The following is a 16,054-nucleotide window of genomic DNA, read 5'->3' on the forward strand; positions in this document are numbered from 1 at the left end:
CGCTGAGACAGGCCCACGACTAAACCATCGGTTCGTGATGCTCCTCACATGAGACGTTGGGCATTTGGGCAAAGAGATTTTGTTTGAGGAGGATGAATCTTGGCTTTTTTTGAACTTGCTTATTTTCTTTGTATGCTAGTTTCGGTATGTGCATTTTTGCACCAGCTTAATCTTTTGTCCTCAGCCAAACGCTAGGCTGTCATGCACGGTTCCCCAACGCCATGTTCTTAATATTACATATAAACTCCATTTTGTTATCCTGCCTGAAAAAACAGAGCCAGGCACATGATGCAATGACGCAAAAGACATCCTTTCCCTTCCAGAACTTCCATAGACCAGGGGTAGAAGAAAGCCTGGGTTACATGACCTAAGAGATGGTCCAAACTGACACAAAGCGACTGTCCCTTCCACCGACAGATTTAATCTCTGCTCCCTTGCCGTATCAGAACTTGCGAGTTAGCTTCCTACGCCCTCTGATCTGACTGTAGGCACTGGCAGTGGCATCTCGAACCGGGGGAAGACATGTTCGTCCACGCGCAGTGCGACTTTGTGTAGTAGTGGTCGTCTTGTTAATCTCTGTTGTCGCTGCCGTTGTCGCTGGGGGACTCTTGCCTCGGCTTCGTGTCTTCATTTCACTATAATTCTTCTGTACCCAACCTTCACCTTGCGGCAGAGGACCTTCATGATATGTTTCGTCCTCGCTGTCTTGGGCATAGTGTTCGGTGCACTGCACAGATGGTGGGCTCGAGCTCAGTTCGATAACCTGGCCGCCTTCTTCAACTATAGCCTGTGATTCTTGCTTGACCTTTTGCGAAGGCGGTGGTGTAAATTGCTCAGCTTCGACGGCCTTTGTTTGCGATGCCTCGATTTTGATCGAGCGCTGTAAAGGACTGTTCTCTCGTGGCGCATGCGACAAAAGGCTGCGTAAGGATTTGTTGTGTAGATAAGAACGATCGGTCTCGTCTTCCCCTTCATCCAATTTTCGCATCGCCTCCTCATACTCAGCATCATGTTTTTCGGTCTTTAGATGCTGAGGAGCAGACGGCTGTGAGAACTTCATTGGGCTCTGTGTTTGCCTGGCCGTTTGGAATAGCTCTTCCAAGGAAGGCAAAGGACTGCTACTCCTCACCGACACAATCGAGTTCTGAGGGCTTGTTGCTCTTTTATCATTGTCCACAATTGAGTCCTCAACGCGCTCTTCCGGGAGATCTTCGAGACCACTGATTGATGGTGGCTGTCTTCCACTGCGAACGCTACCCACAGACGACGGCACCGCGAGACGGTTATCCATAGGTATATCATCTTTGGTGGGAAGTGCTGGAAGTTCTGGTAACGGTATACTGTCAGGAACAATTGTGTCCCAGCCAGCCTCAACCGTCGGCATCGGCTCGTCCAGGTCTTTTGCATCATTCACTCCGTCCATCTCATCCGCTGCATTAGCTCTCCTTTCCTCCACATTACTTCTTTCTTCCGAATCGCACGATAAAACATTATCCTCTCTAGCAACCGACTCCATTGTTTCTCGTAGTTGGCGTGTGGGACTGTTAGTCATATCACTCGGCGTCTCCATTGGAGGTCGAATAAAACTGCTGATCGGGCTGTTCTCTCCCGAAAACTCGAGCCGCGGTGGCTGCTGGCCAGAAGGAATGTCGGTCCCCGAGGGCTTATCTGCAGCCTCTCGATCCTTCAAATCGGCCTCAATCTCCGCTCTCACTTTCTGCGTATCTAACTCCTCAGCCATAGTCTCATCGGGGTGTGTTCTCGTGCTAACCTTGGTATTCGCCGTTCCGTCCTGTACGGGCTTGGTGGGCTCAGTCGGGAGCTCGGTGCCCTTGGCAAGTGTTTCCGAAGAGTCGGCTGCCGGCGCTGGTTGAACCAATCTTGGATCGGACATTTCTTCCCAGGCAATTTCTCTTCGTCCGCTATCCTCCTCATCGTTGTCCTCATCTTCGTCAAAGTCTGGTACCTCGAACTTTCCGTAGACCCGTTGGCCTGTGTGGTGGTCATATTCTTTGTCATCTTCGTCTCTATCTCTCTTCGCCAAAAGGACATTGAGACAGTTGTCGTCGCTGATTGACAAGATGAGGCCAGTCGTTGATACCATTTCGGGCTGCCACTTTGTAGCCTTCGACATGAGCAGTTGCTTCCAGGTAATGACCATGCCCGGCTTGGTCTCAGACAGTTGGAGACTGGGAAGGGTAGTGAGATCTGAAGGCAGTGAAGGGAGATCATCCATCTCTGTAAACTGAGTATCCTGGAGACGAGGCTTGCTAGTCGTGGTCGGTATGTCATCGTAATTCAGCACGACATCCTCGTCACCATCGACTCCTGTTTCAGCATATGAATATTCAGTCGTCTCCATCTCTTCATACCCTCCATCATATCCTCCGGTTTGTCCCCCCTTTCCTTTACGCTTCTTGGACTTTTTCTTCTTTTTCGTTTGAGTGTCATCTTGCCACTCTTGATCGCCGTTCCATTCTTCTCCGTAGTAACTGTCATCATTGAACTCTTGCGAAGCCCTCTTTCGCTTTCTCACGGATGTATACTGTTGCTGAGGATCCCACCGTTGTACAAATGGGAATGGCGGTTCGCTCAAAGTGATGTTCTCCTGGCAGCACTCAACTGCTCGGTATGAGATCCTCTTTCGCCATGCTTCAGGGTCTTCATCCTCTTGATCTGCTGTTGATTCCGCCTCATCAGCCTTTGGTTCCTCAACTTGAACTCGAGGGTTTTGTAGCGGCTTCACGTCCTTCATCAAACTATTGCGAAGCTTATCTTCGTCAGCTTTAGACTTGGGGTTCTTCAGCCCGAGAGCACCAAACAACATCCGTCGTCCGGCTCCCATGTCGACTTTGTGACGACGCTGAGGAGCAGATTCTTCAATTGAGGCCGCATCTTGCGTCGTAGGCGCCGATGCTTCCTCTGTCTCAACTTCGACGATCATAGGAGTGGGGCCAGTCGCTGGCGTTTCTTTTGGAGGGCTTGGAACATTTTCGCTCTCGTCGCTGACAACACTTAGGAGGGCACGCTTTCGGGCGAGAAATTCGGCATCCTCGCTAGGCGTTTTGTTGGTAGGCTGTTGAGATTGAGTGTCTTCCAAAGCTTGCATAGCTTTCAATCGCTTGTGGTCACGTCTTCTGGCATTCCTCTTCTTGGTCCTGGTCAACCCGGCGCCAGGTGGCTTCGAATCTTCAGTGCGTTCTGGAACCGATTTTGGAGCCTGGCTTTCAGTCTTCGTTTCAGGGACTGCAGGTGTTCGCGACTGCTTTGCCTGAGACTGCTTTTTCGACGAAAGCTCCTCGGGCTCTGACTCCGAATCCGAATCACTTGAGCTGGAGTCAGAGTCGCTCGAGCTGTCGCTGCTATCGTCAGAGTCCTGTGCAAGTGATGTTTTCGCACCTCCGGCAGTCTTGCTCAGGTCAGAACTTGAATCCGAATCTGAGTCTGAGTCTGAGTCGGAAATATCACTCGAGCCTGCGTCTCCTGTCGAGTGTCGTGTGGGATCATCTGCTTCACCCATCGGTTCGTCTTCCGAGTCTGAGGAATCACTATCCGAGTCTGAATCTTTATCTGGGCCATTGTACGAATCTTCATCAGAGTCAGAGTCAGAATCAGAGTCCGAACTGTAGGAAGAGCTCGAGGTATCATCATCTTCATCCACGACACTGATCAAACGTTTCGCTATTCCACCCATCGCTTCGCTTGGTGCACTAGAAGGGGACTCCTCATTATCCACCTCCTGGATCAATGGTCGTTTCGAGCCTGTGGCTTCAGACTGACCAGGAAGTCGTAGTGTCGGTGTCTCCAACTCCTCGTCTTTCTCTTCTTCTTCTGGGTTATGTTGTTCCGCAGTTTGTTTAGGACTAGGCTGGCTGGTGTTGAAAACGACGCCAAGGAGGGCAATCTCTAATACCTCGTCAAAGGTGATCGTTGGGCTATTAGTCGTGCCAAGGACCTGGAACGTCTTCTTCAAATCGTTATCGTTTTGTTGCAAAATATCATGCATGGTCGATAGGGATGTGAAAGGAAACGCGACTCGCAGTGCGGTAATCTTGTCGACCATAGCAAGGTCAAATTTGGGTGCGGAAGAGGGTGTCTGTGCTTCTTGGCGATTGCTTTTAGGAGAATTCTGCTGCTCCTTTCCAGGTACTTGCTCAATTAAGGCATTATCTTGTTGCAGAAACTTCAACTCGTCAACAAGATCATCGTCCGGCTCGTCTTCGTCCTCGTCGCTGGTCTCAGAATCCCCGTCGTCGTCATTATCAAGCTCTGCTTGGCCATCTTTCGTAGGTTGGAAATCAGTGTCAACGTCGAGCTCCTCGTCATCATCCTCTCCAAGCTGATCTGTGTCTATGAATCTAGCTCGAAGGCGCACACTGCCTGGTTCGTCCTGGCCGTCGGCTGGGGGAGTATCTTCGAGCAAGAGCTGCTCCGACGGCTCTTCTTCATCGGTACTAGAATATTCGTCTTCATTTGTACTGGAATATTCTTCGTCGGAGTCTTCTTCTTCTTCGAGCTCTTCTTCGTGTGTGATACGTGCTCGTTTTCGTGGGGGTAGGTCGAGTGCTGGGCGATCGCGCGGCGCCCTTAACCAAGGCCTACCAAAAGCCAGGCCATCGATAAGATGCTTTCCGTCCAGGGATATTTGGTGTCGCCCATTAAGTCTTCTTCTCCTCAGGTCGTCCGTGGAGAGTGATCTAATTCTGTGCAACTGTTAGCGTAAAAGATCTCGAGAGTACAGCAATGCATGCGGGTCGTACAAAACTTGGTCATCTTCCTTCAAAACTTTGCCGACGGGCTGAAAATGCAGCAGCTCGAAACTATCGCCCTTGCCATCGGCTAGCTCAACAACATAATCCTCAAGACCCCAATCTGGGCTCTCGAGCGGAACAACCTCGTTAACGAGTGCGAGGAACTTTGAAACGGTGAGGTCGTCGTTTGCGATGCAGGGCCAAACGAGCTTGACTTCAGGGACGGAATGTCTGCGGATGACTAGACGCAGGCGAATCGTCTGGGAAGACATGGTAACTTTGAATGTTTGCGAAAAAGGCCAATTATCGCATGTTTATTAATGAAATGTACTGCGTAAAAGAAATGAAGCATAAAGTGAAAAAGTGGAAGGAATCGAGTTTGCGCGAACCGAAATTGAGACTGCGAATTTGGAGCTTGACGCGCCGTTCAATATTTGGAAAGTGCAACTTAGCGTAGGCCCATAAATCGTCACGGCAGTCTTCAGCGACAAGACCCGACCCACTGCAACGACAATGATTAACGACTCTGAATGATGAAGAAAATACAGATTAGCAGTAAAATAAAACAATACTATCAAAGCTGTCTTTTTTTCTAACATGGCGATTCAGTACTAATCCGCACAGCCAATTGTAATTGAGGAGAAAAGTGTCGAAGCAATGATCTTACTCTAGAACAGCTACGTATCGTAAAATAATAGCATGAATATCCAGTAAAAGGTTCCAGTTATTGCAACTCCCATGCTATTAACCATTAAGGCACTCATGGTTCATAAATCCATCCCCGTAATCAACGATTGTAGATCGGGATATGGAACAGTTGTTGAAATGTGGTTTTTGTCTATCATACCTACACATACATACATCAAAAGCTCCACCGTCCAACGCCATCAATCAATCCCAAAGAACGACGATAAACTCCCCTGATTGCAACAAACAGAAGCCTTGTTCAAGTCCCATCTCTCTCTGTTCTGGTATTTGTCTCTCGTTTGCGCATCTATCGTGGCACTGATGCCATATCCAACATGTGACCCATCTTTTCAATCTGCGAATCAGTGTTAGTAGGCACCTCTCAGACAAAACGTCATCGGCATTCCGTGCAGACTTACCTTGGTCTTGAGATATCCCTCCACTTCCTGACTTCTGAAACCTCCACGTCCCTTCCACGACAAAGGCACCATGGCCACTCGCTCCTTGACCACAACCTCTCTATTAGGACCCTCGACTGCGCGGATTTTGTCAGGGTTGTTGGTCAACAGTCGAACCTCGGGGTGGCCAAGATCCAGCAGCATAGCGGTAGCAAGACCGTAGCTTCGAGCATCGGCAGGATGGCGCAAAAGCAAATTCGCCTCGACAGTATCAGACCCCAGATCCTGAAGATTGTACGCCTTGAGCTTCTCTCCCAGACCGATACCACGACCCTCTTGTCGCAGGTAGATGATGATGCCGCCGGCCTTGTTGCCTGGCAGACTCATCAGGCGCGCTGCTTCATCGAGCTGCTCGCCGCAGTCGCATCGCGCTGACCACGCCGTCTCACCTGTGTAGCACTCGGAATGAATCCTCACCAGAGGAGGCTCGTCCGACGGCTGCGGTGGCTGTTCCTCCTGAGGGGTCGCTGGACCGATGCCACTGGTTGTGCGACCGGGGAACAGCCTTCCTGTGTATGCGCCGCGCACCATGCGGTCCATCTCGGTCTCACCCTCCCGGACAGCATCTAGACTCTTGCTTCGGATATTTTTGCCAAACACGATGGCGAGGTGCTCCTTGTTGTCCACATTGTTGGTGTACAGGTGCAAGAACATCTCGGTTCCTGCAACCGTGGGGATACGGGCACGAACGATGCATTCCACCTCCGGGAGAGTCGGGAGCAGCTTTGGTCTCTTTGATCCGCATCCTCCGGAGGGGATGGAGCTGTCGACGGGGACACCGCGAAGGCCAGCCGTCGTCGGTGTGGAAGTACCAGGCGTAGAAGGGGGCGTGAAGGAGGGAGAGAGCAGTGATGGCGGGGGTTCTAGGCCGATCGGGGTCTCGGGATCGGGATGTGCGGAGACGGGAGCGGAGGCGGGAGTGGAGGGAGCGGGGGAGAGAGATAGTGAGTCTATGGACTGCTCGAGAGTGTCATTGTGATGGTGCGCAGGAGTCGATGCATCGGCAGGCTCTGTCTTTGGCGAGTAAAAGGGAGGCAGAGCTGAGTTGGAGCCCGCCGGTGAGCCTGGAGTCGCATCGGACGGCATGTTTTGGCTTGAGGCGGGCAAGGACGGCGCCGCGATCGGATTTTGGAGGGGTTCAGTTCGGTTGGGTGGCGGCGTAGACTCAATGCGCATTCGGTAGGTAATGAGAATCTAGTGGGCGAGAGGAGCAGTGCTGAGTATACAGAGAGGTCGCGTGTGGTCTGTCGTGTGAGTGAAGCAATGGACAATTGAGTAAGCGGAATCAATTCTGTGTATGGGTGATAGTTTGCGGAACCATGTCTTCAATGACTTGGCCTCGAATCGAATGGTGGGGTTTGTTAAAGATTCCAGGGTGCAAAATGGGGTAGGTGTCATTAGTCAGCACCTTGTACAGTGCTGTATTTCCGTCAACATCGAATCCGCGGGGCTGGACCCTTAGGAAGGTATTATATCCGCCGCTGCAGTAATTTACTTTAAGCCTTCTACGTAAGCAATGAGAACATGTCTATTGGTAATACGGTACAGACCGTAATTGATTATTCGTCATTAGGTATCAGTGTTTACAATTGTATTATTGGTAAAGAAGTGTCGGCCCCTGTCCGCGGGTTATACCAGTGTCAAGAATCTAGAGAACCTCGGCGAAAGCGGCCGAGGCCGGTTACTAGTGGGGGCCGCCGTTAAATCTCGGTCAGCATTTACAATCTTGTAGTGAATCTGAGTCAGTAGCCGACATCCGCGGATCTATCGGGTATGAGATATCATATGAATGGTAATTAATTTAATGACAAGATACTATATAATTTGTAAGTATTATGCTGTTTCTTGTCTCTCGGATAGATGCTTTGCTTTGACTACCACCATGCTTGTAAAATCATAGGTGGGAATAACACTTGCTGTACGGAGTATTTAAATATTGAAACACAATGTTAAATGGCAACACGACACTGTTTCTCCATTTATTAAATTGAAACAATTAAATAAAGGAAAATTTAGTATTTATTTCCATCACTTATATCACACGCATAAGTCCTTTACATGTCGATATCCATGGTTTAACTCTCATGATCAAAATACTTTAGGGTAAGCTTACTCGAAAATATGCCAAGAGCACCACCGTTTTGTCTTTTAAACGGTCAACTCCCCGTTTTCACATGATGCCCTCACAATAAAGCAAACCGTCAACGAACCCCTCACTTAATATTTCACTCCCACTGCACCACTACAAAAGACACAGACATTCAACGGCCTGTCATCAAAGAAAATATGAAACACGGCCATGCAGGTACAACATCCAGCCTAACCGCCGCTTCAGCTGTCACTTTGCGAATAAAAGAAACAAGAAATGTCATTACATCTTCTTTGTTCCCTCCTCCCCCCCCCCCTGTTTCATGTCGCGCCTCGTTCGCTGAGATCTAACCACGACACAGCTCACACAGATTCGTTGGCTTCAGGTCCCGAGTGCTACCCAAACTTTAAACACCCCTGAATTTGAACTGCCGAATGGATGGGGATGGTTTCAAAACGCGGTGTGATGTATGTCTGCATATGTATGTTCGTCGCAAGTTTATTGAACAAATGTGCACACAAGTATGTATGTACATGAAGCCAGCAAAGCAAAACATGACGTCTCTTGATCCCTGCCGGTCCGACTTGAGTGCCTTGATCCTCTTGCACGTGGTTTGTCCCCACTAAGTCAGCGATGATCCTACACGCCTTGGAAGGAAAACCTAGCACTGCATACTGCACTGCAGAGGAGAAAACAAGGCTATTACAGCGAGGTAAGCAAACATTACGGAGCTGAACTTACCTTGCAGGGCTGTGAAAAAGCCCTAAGAGGGATGATGAAGCAAGGGCTGAAGGAGAGGTGGCTGGGTGTAAGCCACGTCCCCTTGAAGGGATCATTGAAAGGCCTCCAAAATGAGATTCAGCTTAATAAAAGTCCGATTGAGTTGATCGAGATTGTCGAGAGTATCAGTTGGGGCAATCGAATATGCCACAAGATGCGGTTGAGAAAATTACTTCAGGCTCTGTCATAGATCTGTACCGTTCGGCCCCTCTAAAAAGGAGGGGGTTTAAGTGCTGTGACATAAGAGGCAGAGTTTAATGGCCAGAGATGATTAAACAAAAAAAGCAAATCACAATACAGGAGAATTAATTGAGTCAGTAAAGTGTGTCTTACATTCCCGTTCACCGAGGCTGTGAGATGAGAGGAATCACACAAGTCAATTTCACACAAAAATATAAGACTCAAAATTGAAGAAGGTGTAGTCTATTTGACGTGTCGGCAATGGTCTATGTATATACATGAAAAGTAAAATAAAATGCAATAAACAATCCTTTTTTCCTCTGTATCCTGTGTATCATTACAGAGTATTTTTTTCATATCATTCGTAGCAAAGTGACACGCTCCCTGCATCTAGTTGCTAGGGCGGCGATTTCTCTATTGTGATCATCATGGCATGGTAAGACATAAAGAGGTATAAGACAAAAACCCATTTAGAGGGCGACGGCCTTCTCGCCAGTGCCGTACATAATGTTCTCAACCTTGAGCTTGAGACCCTTGACGGAGCCGAGGCCGCTGGGGCACTCGGGCTGGTTGCTGACGGCGAGGTTGAGGTGGCACTTCTCGTCGACGCCGTGCTTGCAGACGGGGTCGTTGATGTTGTACAGCTCGTAGTTCTGGGCGACCCAGCTCTTGGGCTCGCTCAGGCAAGAGGCGACGTAGTTCATCGAGTTGGCGGCGGCGAGGGGAAGCTTGCCGTCGTCGAGGAGGTCCTTGCACTTGGAGGCGTGGACGTACTCGTAGTCCATGTTGATGCCACCTCCCATCTGGGGGTCCTGGGTGGCAGACTTGCCGAAGCCAAGGTAGTTCCAGGCATCGTAAGAGATGTCGTGGGCACCGCCGGAAGAGTCAATCTTGAGGAGATAGACGGAGCGGCCCTCGTTGGAGACCTTGACGCAGATATTGTTGCAGTCAACGGAACCGGGCCAGTAGGCGACGCGGTTGGTGTTGATCTTGCAACCCAGGACTCCGATGCTGCTGGAGTACATGTCGTGAGGAGTGACGCTGCAAGAGCCGGACTCGCCTCGAGGGAGAGGGTTGGCAGAGACAAGGGCAGCAGCAGCCGCGACAATAGTGGTGAACTTGGTGAACATTTTGAGTGGTTTTGAAAAAGTTGTATATACTTTTTAGAAGTTTTGTTGATTTGGAGACTGGCTCGACTTGATATATCTCAACGCACGGCGGAGAGGAAGGAATGGACAAGTAAGCTTGTTTGTAAGGACTGATCTCAGATCTAGGTCTGGAGTGAACGAAGAAGAGTATTCGGTAGCGAAAAAGGAAGGAATGTAACTGTGATGGAGAGTAGAGGGAAAGTGATTGTATTCGAGGTGGAGGTGATGGACTTTATATACATGAGATGGGTATCCTGGACTCACTCAGGTACACCAGCAGATCTCGGGGAACTGAATAAGTCAAAGTTTGCAAGGGTGTGTTTCCATCCATCCTCGGGGAGAGACAAAGCGTGCAGATGCCAATAGCTAGACTTGCATATTGAGGCGAAACAAAAAGGAAAGGACTTGCTTGACAGAGAATGTACGTGGACGTCGCCGAGAAAGCGACCGCTTGGGCTACCTAGTTTAGGGAGTGGAACTCTGTGGGTGACAGCAGGGACCCATCAAAGTCCCCAGAGTCAGGAGTCATTGAGAGCAAGAGAAGGAATCGAGCCGCAGCCATGATTCGCGAAGAGCGCGGATGGGCTAGTTTGGAACAGACTGGTGTCGGTCGCCCTTTGTTGAAGTTGTCTCCAAAGAAACTAGTGACAGAGACCCGCCCGGCTGGCTGCCGACGGAAGTACTTACCGGAGGGAGACCAAGGACCAAGAAACAAGGGCAGAGCCAGCCCAGTCCAGTCCGGGTCTTTTCACTGGGTTCCGGAAAATGTCTCAACTGCTTGTTTGCCCAGGCACGGTGCGTTAGTCAGGGACCCGGCACGGCGGCAAGACGCATGCACTCAAAGAGGGCCTTGATTTTCGAGAATGAAGAGGTGTTGGGCAAAGAGTTTTGGTTGGTTTTGTGCCTGACCCGTGGCTTACATCCCCCCTTGTCTTGTACCTGAATGATCCTTGTCAATTTCCGTTTCTTAATTCTTGGGTGTCTCTGTGCCTGTTGATCAAGGCAGTCAGTTTCCTGGTACTGTAGTATTCGATCCATGAATCAATTCTTTTTGAATCGATCCCCGATGGTAGGTGTGAGTGGATAACTGTAACGATCAGTTTGTTAACTCCGTTTCCCAGTAAACCAGTATAGTCTGGACAATAAGTTGGTAGTAAACTAAAAAGACGGAGAGAAAACGGAGGGAGAAAACTCTTCTCCCAACTTCTGCCCCACGACACATGCAGCAGGCTTCGCGCCACCATCAACAACTTTTCTCAGCCGATGAGTGAATGCCTGAAATGGATGCCTGACAACTCAATTGAAGAGAAAAGCGCTTGCTCAAACACTGTGAACTGTGATACGTACTGTGCTGTACTGCAGGTACGTAAGCGGACAACCGTCAAAAATGGTTGCTTGTCAAATGCCTCATAGTTTTTTGACCTTGTGGAACGGTGGATCAGATGGAAGAACAACCTCATCCAACCAAAAAAAATCTAGGACTTTCTATTCACAAGTTCTTCCCCCGTCAATATTCGATTCTTGTCCGATGCTTGAGCCGAGTAAATCGTGATTGCCAAGCTTTGAGTGAGATTGATGTGCTCTTTGTCCGGGCTCGGGAAGCCGATAAGCTTGTTTCAATTTTGTGGTCTTGAGGCAAGAAAAACATTCCGATAGCTGGAGTTCAATTAATCAGAGGCATCTATTGACGGCAGCCTACCTGTCAAGTTGAGATGGGTGGCTTCACAAGCCAGCTCATCAACCAACATTGGATACTTGATTCACCACACTGAGACAAGGTAATCTGACCCAATGCCTTGTACTGCAAGCCAGAATGAGGACATGGCTGCCGCTTCGTCAACCGCCTGTTTTCTCAACATGATCGAATTGAACGGGCATTCGTCATCTGCTGTTAGTGTTGCTGCAACCTGGTTTGCCTAATTGACCAAGCCACTCAACCAAGGCCTTCTTGTCACTTTTCAGGCTATCTTTTCTTGTTCTCTTCTCATACTGTGCGCAACATCGAAACTGTGCCTTGTCGTTGTGGGTTTTTCTTTTTCTGTGCGATAACTAGAAGAGGGGCCACCAAAATCAAGGTTTTCAAAGAAGCACTTTTTAGCGGTTTTCCAGATCCTCGGTCGGTGCCTTTTTTGTTAAAGCCGCAGGCAAGGGAAAAGAAGAAAAGTCAGAAGCTTCGGCGTAAATGGAAAACCCACTCACATAAAATGCGCCTTGACAAATGCAGCAGTCAGCTCCTTGTGTATAATGGCCGGGGTATAGGAATACTAGAGAAAACTCTGTTGGAAATTCCTGTAAAGCTTCTGGTAGTTCCTGTGGCTGAATCTTGAAGGGCGGACCGCGAGACCCTTTCGAGACTTGATCGCGGCAGAGGCACTCGTGGCTACCATCCACATGGCATTTTTGACACTGGTTCCGACACTGACGTTATGGTTGCGGGTTTCTTTGAGTTTTCTTGTCTTGACTCAAAAAGCCTCTGATTCAATCTCCTGAAACTCTACGGCTTTGTTGACCAGAATTAGAAGCTCTTTGCATGATGACGACCATCCCGATGGAAAAACGATGTCGCTTCTTTTCATCCAGTGACATCTTCTCTCGGTCGGCGCACGTTTTCTCGCCTCTGCCATGGAACTTGGTGTTTTCGAGAAAGCCCTCTTGGTCAAGATAGAGTTCAAACGCTCCCCAGCCACCCCGAACCCTCAAGACTGGCCCGGTTTTGACCGGTTCGTACATAATCACATTCTTCCGTTATGTGTCTCGTGGCAGGCCGTCACAGACGCCGTTCAATGCACCGTCTGATACGCCATAATCGGTCTCTGGCTAGGCTCTGAATGGTTGTCTCATCGGTTGCTGTTAGTGCTTCGCTGTCTAGAAATGCAAGTTACTTCTCCACTTGGTCCTCTAAACAGAGTCTGGTATATCGAGTCAGACTCCCACTTTTTCGATCTAGATGCGAATATGGGTTCTAATTCGACAGGCGAGGTTTTTACATGGTGGCTGTAAACATCCGTGGTGGACTCTCGATTTCTCAACATAATACCGCTCACCTTCCGGCTTTGTGAAATTCGACCGAAGACGTTAGTTTTCCGGGCATCAGATCGGATCCATTAACATTCCTACTGTTCCGCGCGGACATGGCGATTCGTGGTAACGATGCTCCATTGACAGTCCAGACTGCTTGTCCGATAACGCAAAGGATGGTGACATCGGGATATCGCTTTCAGTATCTCGCGCATGCCCGCCTGCATCGTCTTACCAAGAGGGTATCGGGCGAATTGATCTGTACCAGGCAGTAGTTCTTGGGACAGAAATTTGGACATCCTAAGAGTCCGTCTAAAGTGACATGTCCTAGCTCACTGTGTCGTCTCTTTTGTCCTTCACTATCAACTTTTTGATGCCCCGACGCCTGCATAGTTTCTCAGGACGCAACCATCAAATGTCGTTATTGAGCACGCGACAGCTACACTTGTAGCCATGCCTTTCGGACATTTCTGGATACGAGTCTGGGGTAATATGGACACTGGGTCGTGCCCGATGTCTTGTCAAGGCCAGTGTTTGAAGGGCGGTTCCGATGCATGAGGGGAACTCCTGCGTACCATCTCCACTGATGTTCGTCTGGGGCAATACGAGACGTAAACCCCCGACTGTGTGTTTGGCAGTTTAATTGCTGAGTGAACTGTGGGGAGGAGATCTCCTCTCCATGTGGTGGAAGAGCGTAAACGGTCTCTGCCCGTTTCAACGGCGATTTCCGAGCAACAAGCATCCCGCGGCCGGGTTTGACGCAAGTTATGACGGTGAGAAAGATGCCGTAGGCCCTGTGATCTTGGGGAGAGCCTTACTCGCGACTTGCACATGTGTCCTCAGCAAGCTAGCTGGAGGAACGGCAACATGGTCGCTCAACTTTGGGTTCTGAAGCATTCTGTAGATCACGACTCGGTCTCCTAAGCGTCGCCTAGGACTCCCCTTTCGCCGAACGGGTTGTTTAGTTGCATGTGGAACTGTCTTCTACCCGTGAATGGCGCGGATGATGCAGTTGGTGACACTAGCATCCAACAAGTAGATTCATGGAAATCTTGCCGAGTAGAAACGTCGATAACCAATCATGAAGTTTGAGCGACGGTAGTTGACATAAACATGAATCGAAATAACGTCAGTGTATCAAGAAGGGTAGAAACGCATCTTGAATGTGAGACCTGAGATCGAGAGACCACATGATCTTTGACGAAGAGATAAAGACGCAATTGTTAGGTGTTATGAAGCATGCTGCGAAATCCGACCAAGAATGCAAAAGAGGAGTGGTAGAGAGTGCTCGTGATCAATAGCCTCGGAAATTATACCGGTAATAAAGTTGTTTTATCGGCAGTGTCATGATTGTGCTATTTTATCACCCCTGCCAATCGAACTCCATTTACCCTGGACTACGGCAGGTGCAGATTCCAAGGTGAGGCAGGTGAAGCCCCACCTTCCTCGGTGAAGCATTGAGCTCGCGATAAGATAAGCCAAAATTTTAGAATTTTTCGAGATCTTCCGGCCTCTTTACTCTCAGACGACCGCGATAGCTCGCAAACAGCCAGACGTAAAAAATGGCGCCAATCGACCACGCCGCCGCAAAGGCCGAGAAGAAAGCGAGAAAGGAGAAGAAGAGAGCCCGCGAAGAAGATGCCGCTGTCGAGACCGACCGAAAACATAAAAAGTCAAAGAGTGTCGTCGCAGCAGATGTTGCGACCGAAGACTTGAAGGCCGACAAGAAAAAGAAGAAGAGCAAGAAGGATAAGCACGCCGACGATACTACTGCGCCTCAAGAAAGCGACGATGTTGCAGCCGACGAAGCCAAGCCTGAAAAGAAGCACAAGAAGAAGAAGCACCACGATGCTGAAGTCGCAGCGCCTACCGAAGAGGCAGAGGCAGAGGCCCCAGTAGACGGCGAAAAGAAGAAGAGAAAGAACAAGAAGAATAAGGATACTGAAGACTCAGATAATGACGATAAGCAGAAGCAGAGTGAAGATGCCGCGCCCTCCGACGCTGATGCTATGGATATCGACATGCCTCCTCCCGCCAAACCTTCAAAGTCCAGCGACAATATTTATCAACCTCCCGATATCCCCGCGAACCCTCAATTCCCCTTCTTCACCCAGACCGTGTCGCTTTACGAGCCTCTCTTCCCCATTGGCTGGGCGCAACCCGTCACCAACTGCCAGTTCCAACACCTGCAACACCTCCAGAACAAGTACGTGCCTTCGCTGCGCGGTGTTCTTCTCGACTACAGGAACGTCGCTTTTGGCGAGAACCCCGGTCGCCACGGTGCCGCTACAGATGATGAGATGCCCGCGACTGTCATGGCTAAGGGAGAGGCCGCTGTTGGTTGGGGATGGATCACCGCCGAGGTCGACCTTTTTGTCCCCAGCCGCGGTGCCTGGATGGAGGGAAGTGTGAACTTGCAGACCGAGGGACACATTGGTGTAGTCTGCTTTGGCAAGTTCAATGCTTCGATTGAGGCTCGTCGACTTCCTCCCGACTGGAAGTGGGTTCCTAATGAGTCCCCCGAGGCCCAGGGCTTCGAAGAGACCGCTTCAGTCATCACCGCCGACGACCACGGTGTAGTCCGCCAGATCCACAGCACCGGCTTCTGGGCCGACGGCAGCGGCGACAAGGTTAAGGGTAAGATCCGTTTCCGGATACGCAACTTCGACGTCGGCACCAGCGGCGAGATTAGTTATCTCAGCTTGGAGGGTACCATGCTGGACAGGGCTGGCGAGAAGGCCGTCGTGGCCGAGGAGGCGGAGACTGCCAAGATGCGACAGGGCAAGAAGGGTGTCCAGCGAGGTCGCAGAAGACATATCCCCGAGTTTGCCATGACGCGCTTCGCGGACGAGCAGGAGCAGACGCAGGACAACGAGGAGGAGAAGCGTGAGGTGTTGGCGCTTCCTGAGGATCAATAAAAGCAAAGCATGGGACTATAGGGAG

The 16,054-nt window shown here is 49.9% G+C and overlaps 5 protein-coding genes across 5 annotated transcripts; 2 read left to right on the forward strand and 3 right to left on the reverse strand.

Moving 5' to 3' along the window:
- Positions 1-442: 442 nt before the first annotated feature.
- Positions 443-5,023, reverse strand: FGSG_04474 (uncharacterized protein; the record flags this gene model as incomplete). Its single annotated transcript, XM_011322821.1, has 2 exons — positions 443-4,703; positions 4,761-5,023. The coding sequence occupies 2 exons, from the start codon at positions 5,021-5,023 to the stop codon at positions 443-445; spliced, it is 4,524 nt and encodes a 1,507-aa protein (XP_011321123.1).
- A 477-nt stretch (positions 5,024-5,500) lies between these two features.
- FGSG_04473 (GTP cyclohydrolase-2) lies at positions 5,501-7,192 on the reverse strand. The gene is made up of 2 exons (XM_011322822.1): positions 5,858-7,192; positions 5,501-5,793 (listed from the first exon to the last, which is right to left on the reverse strand). Exons 1-2 carry the CDS (start codon positions 6,980-6,982, stop codon positions 5,746-5,748), a joined length of 1,173 nt encoding a protein of 390 aa, XP_011321124.1. The 5' UTR covers positions 6,983-7,192; the 3' UTR covers positions 5,501-5,745.
- Positions 7,193-8,539: 1,347 nt separating this feature from the next.
- Positions 8,540-8,955, forward strand: FGSG_04472 (uncharacterized protein; the record flags this gene model as incomplete). The annotated part of the gene is made up of 3 exons (XM_011322823.1): positions 8,540-8,596; positions 8,671-8,697; positions 8,734-8,955. The coding sequence occupies 3 exons, from the start codon at positions 8,540-8,542 to the stop codon at positions 8,953-8,955; spliced, it is 306 nt and encodes a 101-aa protein (XP_011321125.1).
- Positions 8,956-9,172: 217 nt separating this feature from the next.
- On the reverse strand, positions 9,173-10,361 carry FGSG_04471 (uncharacterized protein). The gene has a single exon (XM_011322824.1). The coding sequence runs from the start codon at positions 10,073-10,075 to the stop codon at positions 9,416-9,418; it is 660 nt and encodes a 219-aa protein (XP_011321126.1). The 5' UTR covers positions 10,076-10,361; the 3' UTR covers positions 9,173-9,415.
- A 4,312-nt stretch (positions 10,362-14,673) lies between these two features.
- FGSG_04470 (uncharacterized protein) lies at positions 14,674-16,029 on the forward strand (the record flags this gene model as incomplete). The annotated part of the gene is made up of 1 exon (XM_011322825.1): positions 14,674-16,029. One exon carries the CDS (start codon positions 14,674-14,676, stop codon positions 16,027-16,029), a length of 1,356 nt encoding a protein of 451 aa, XP_011321127.1.
- Positions 16,030-16,054: the final 25 nt, after the last annotated feature.

This window comes from Fusarium graminearum, chromosome 2 (genome assembly GCF_000240135.3).
Source record: "Fusarium graminearum PH-1 chromosome 2, whole genome shotgun sequence".
NCBI classification, from domain to species: domain Eukaryota; kingdom Fungi; phylum Ascomycota; class Sordariomycetes; order Hypocreales; family Nectriaceae; genus Fusarium; species Fusarium graminearum.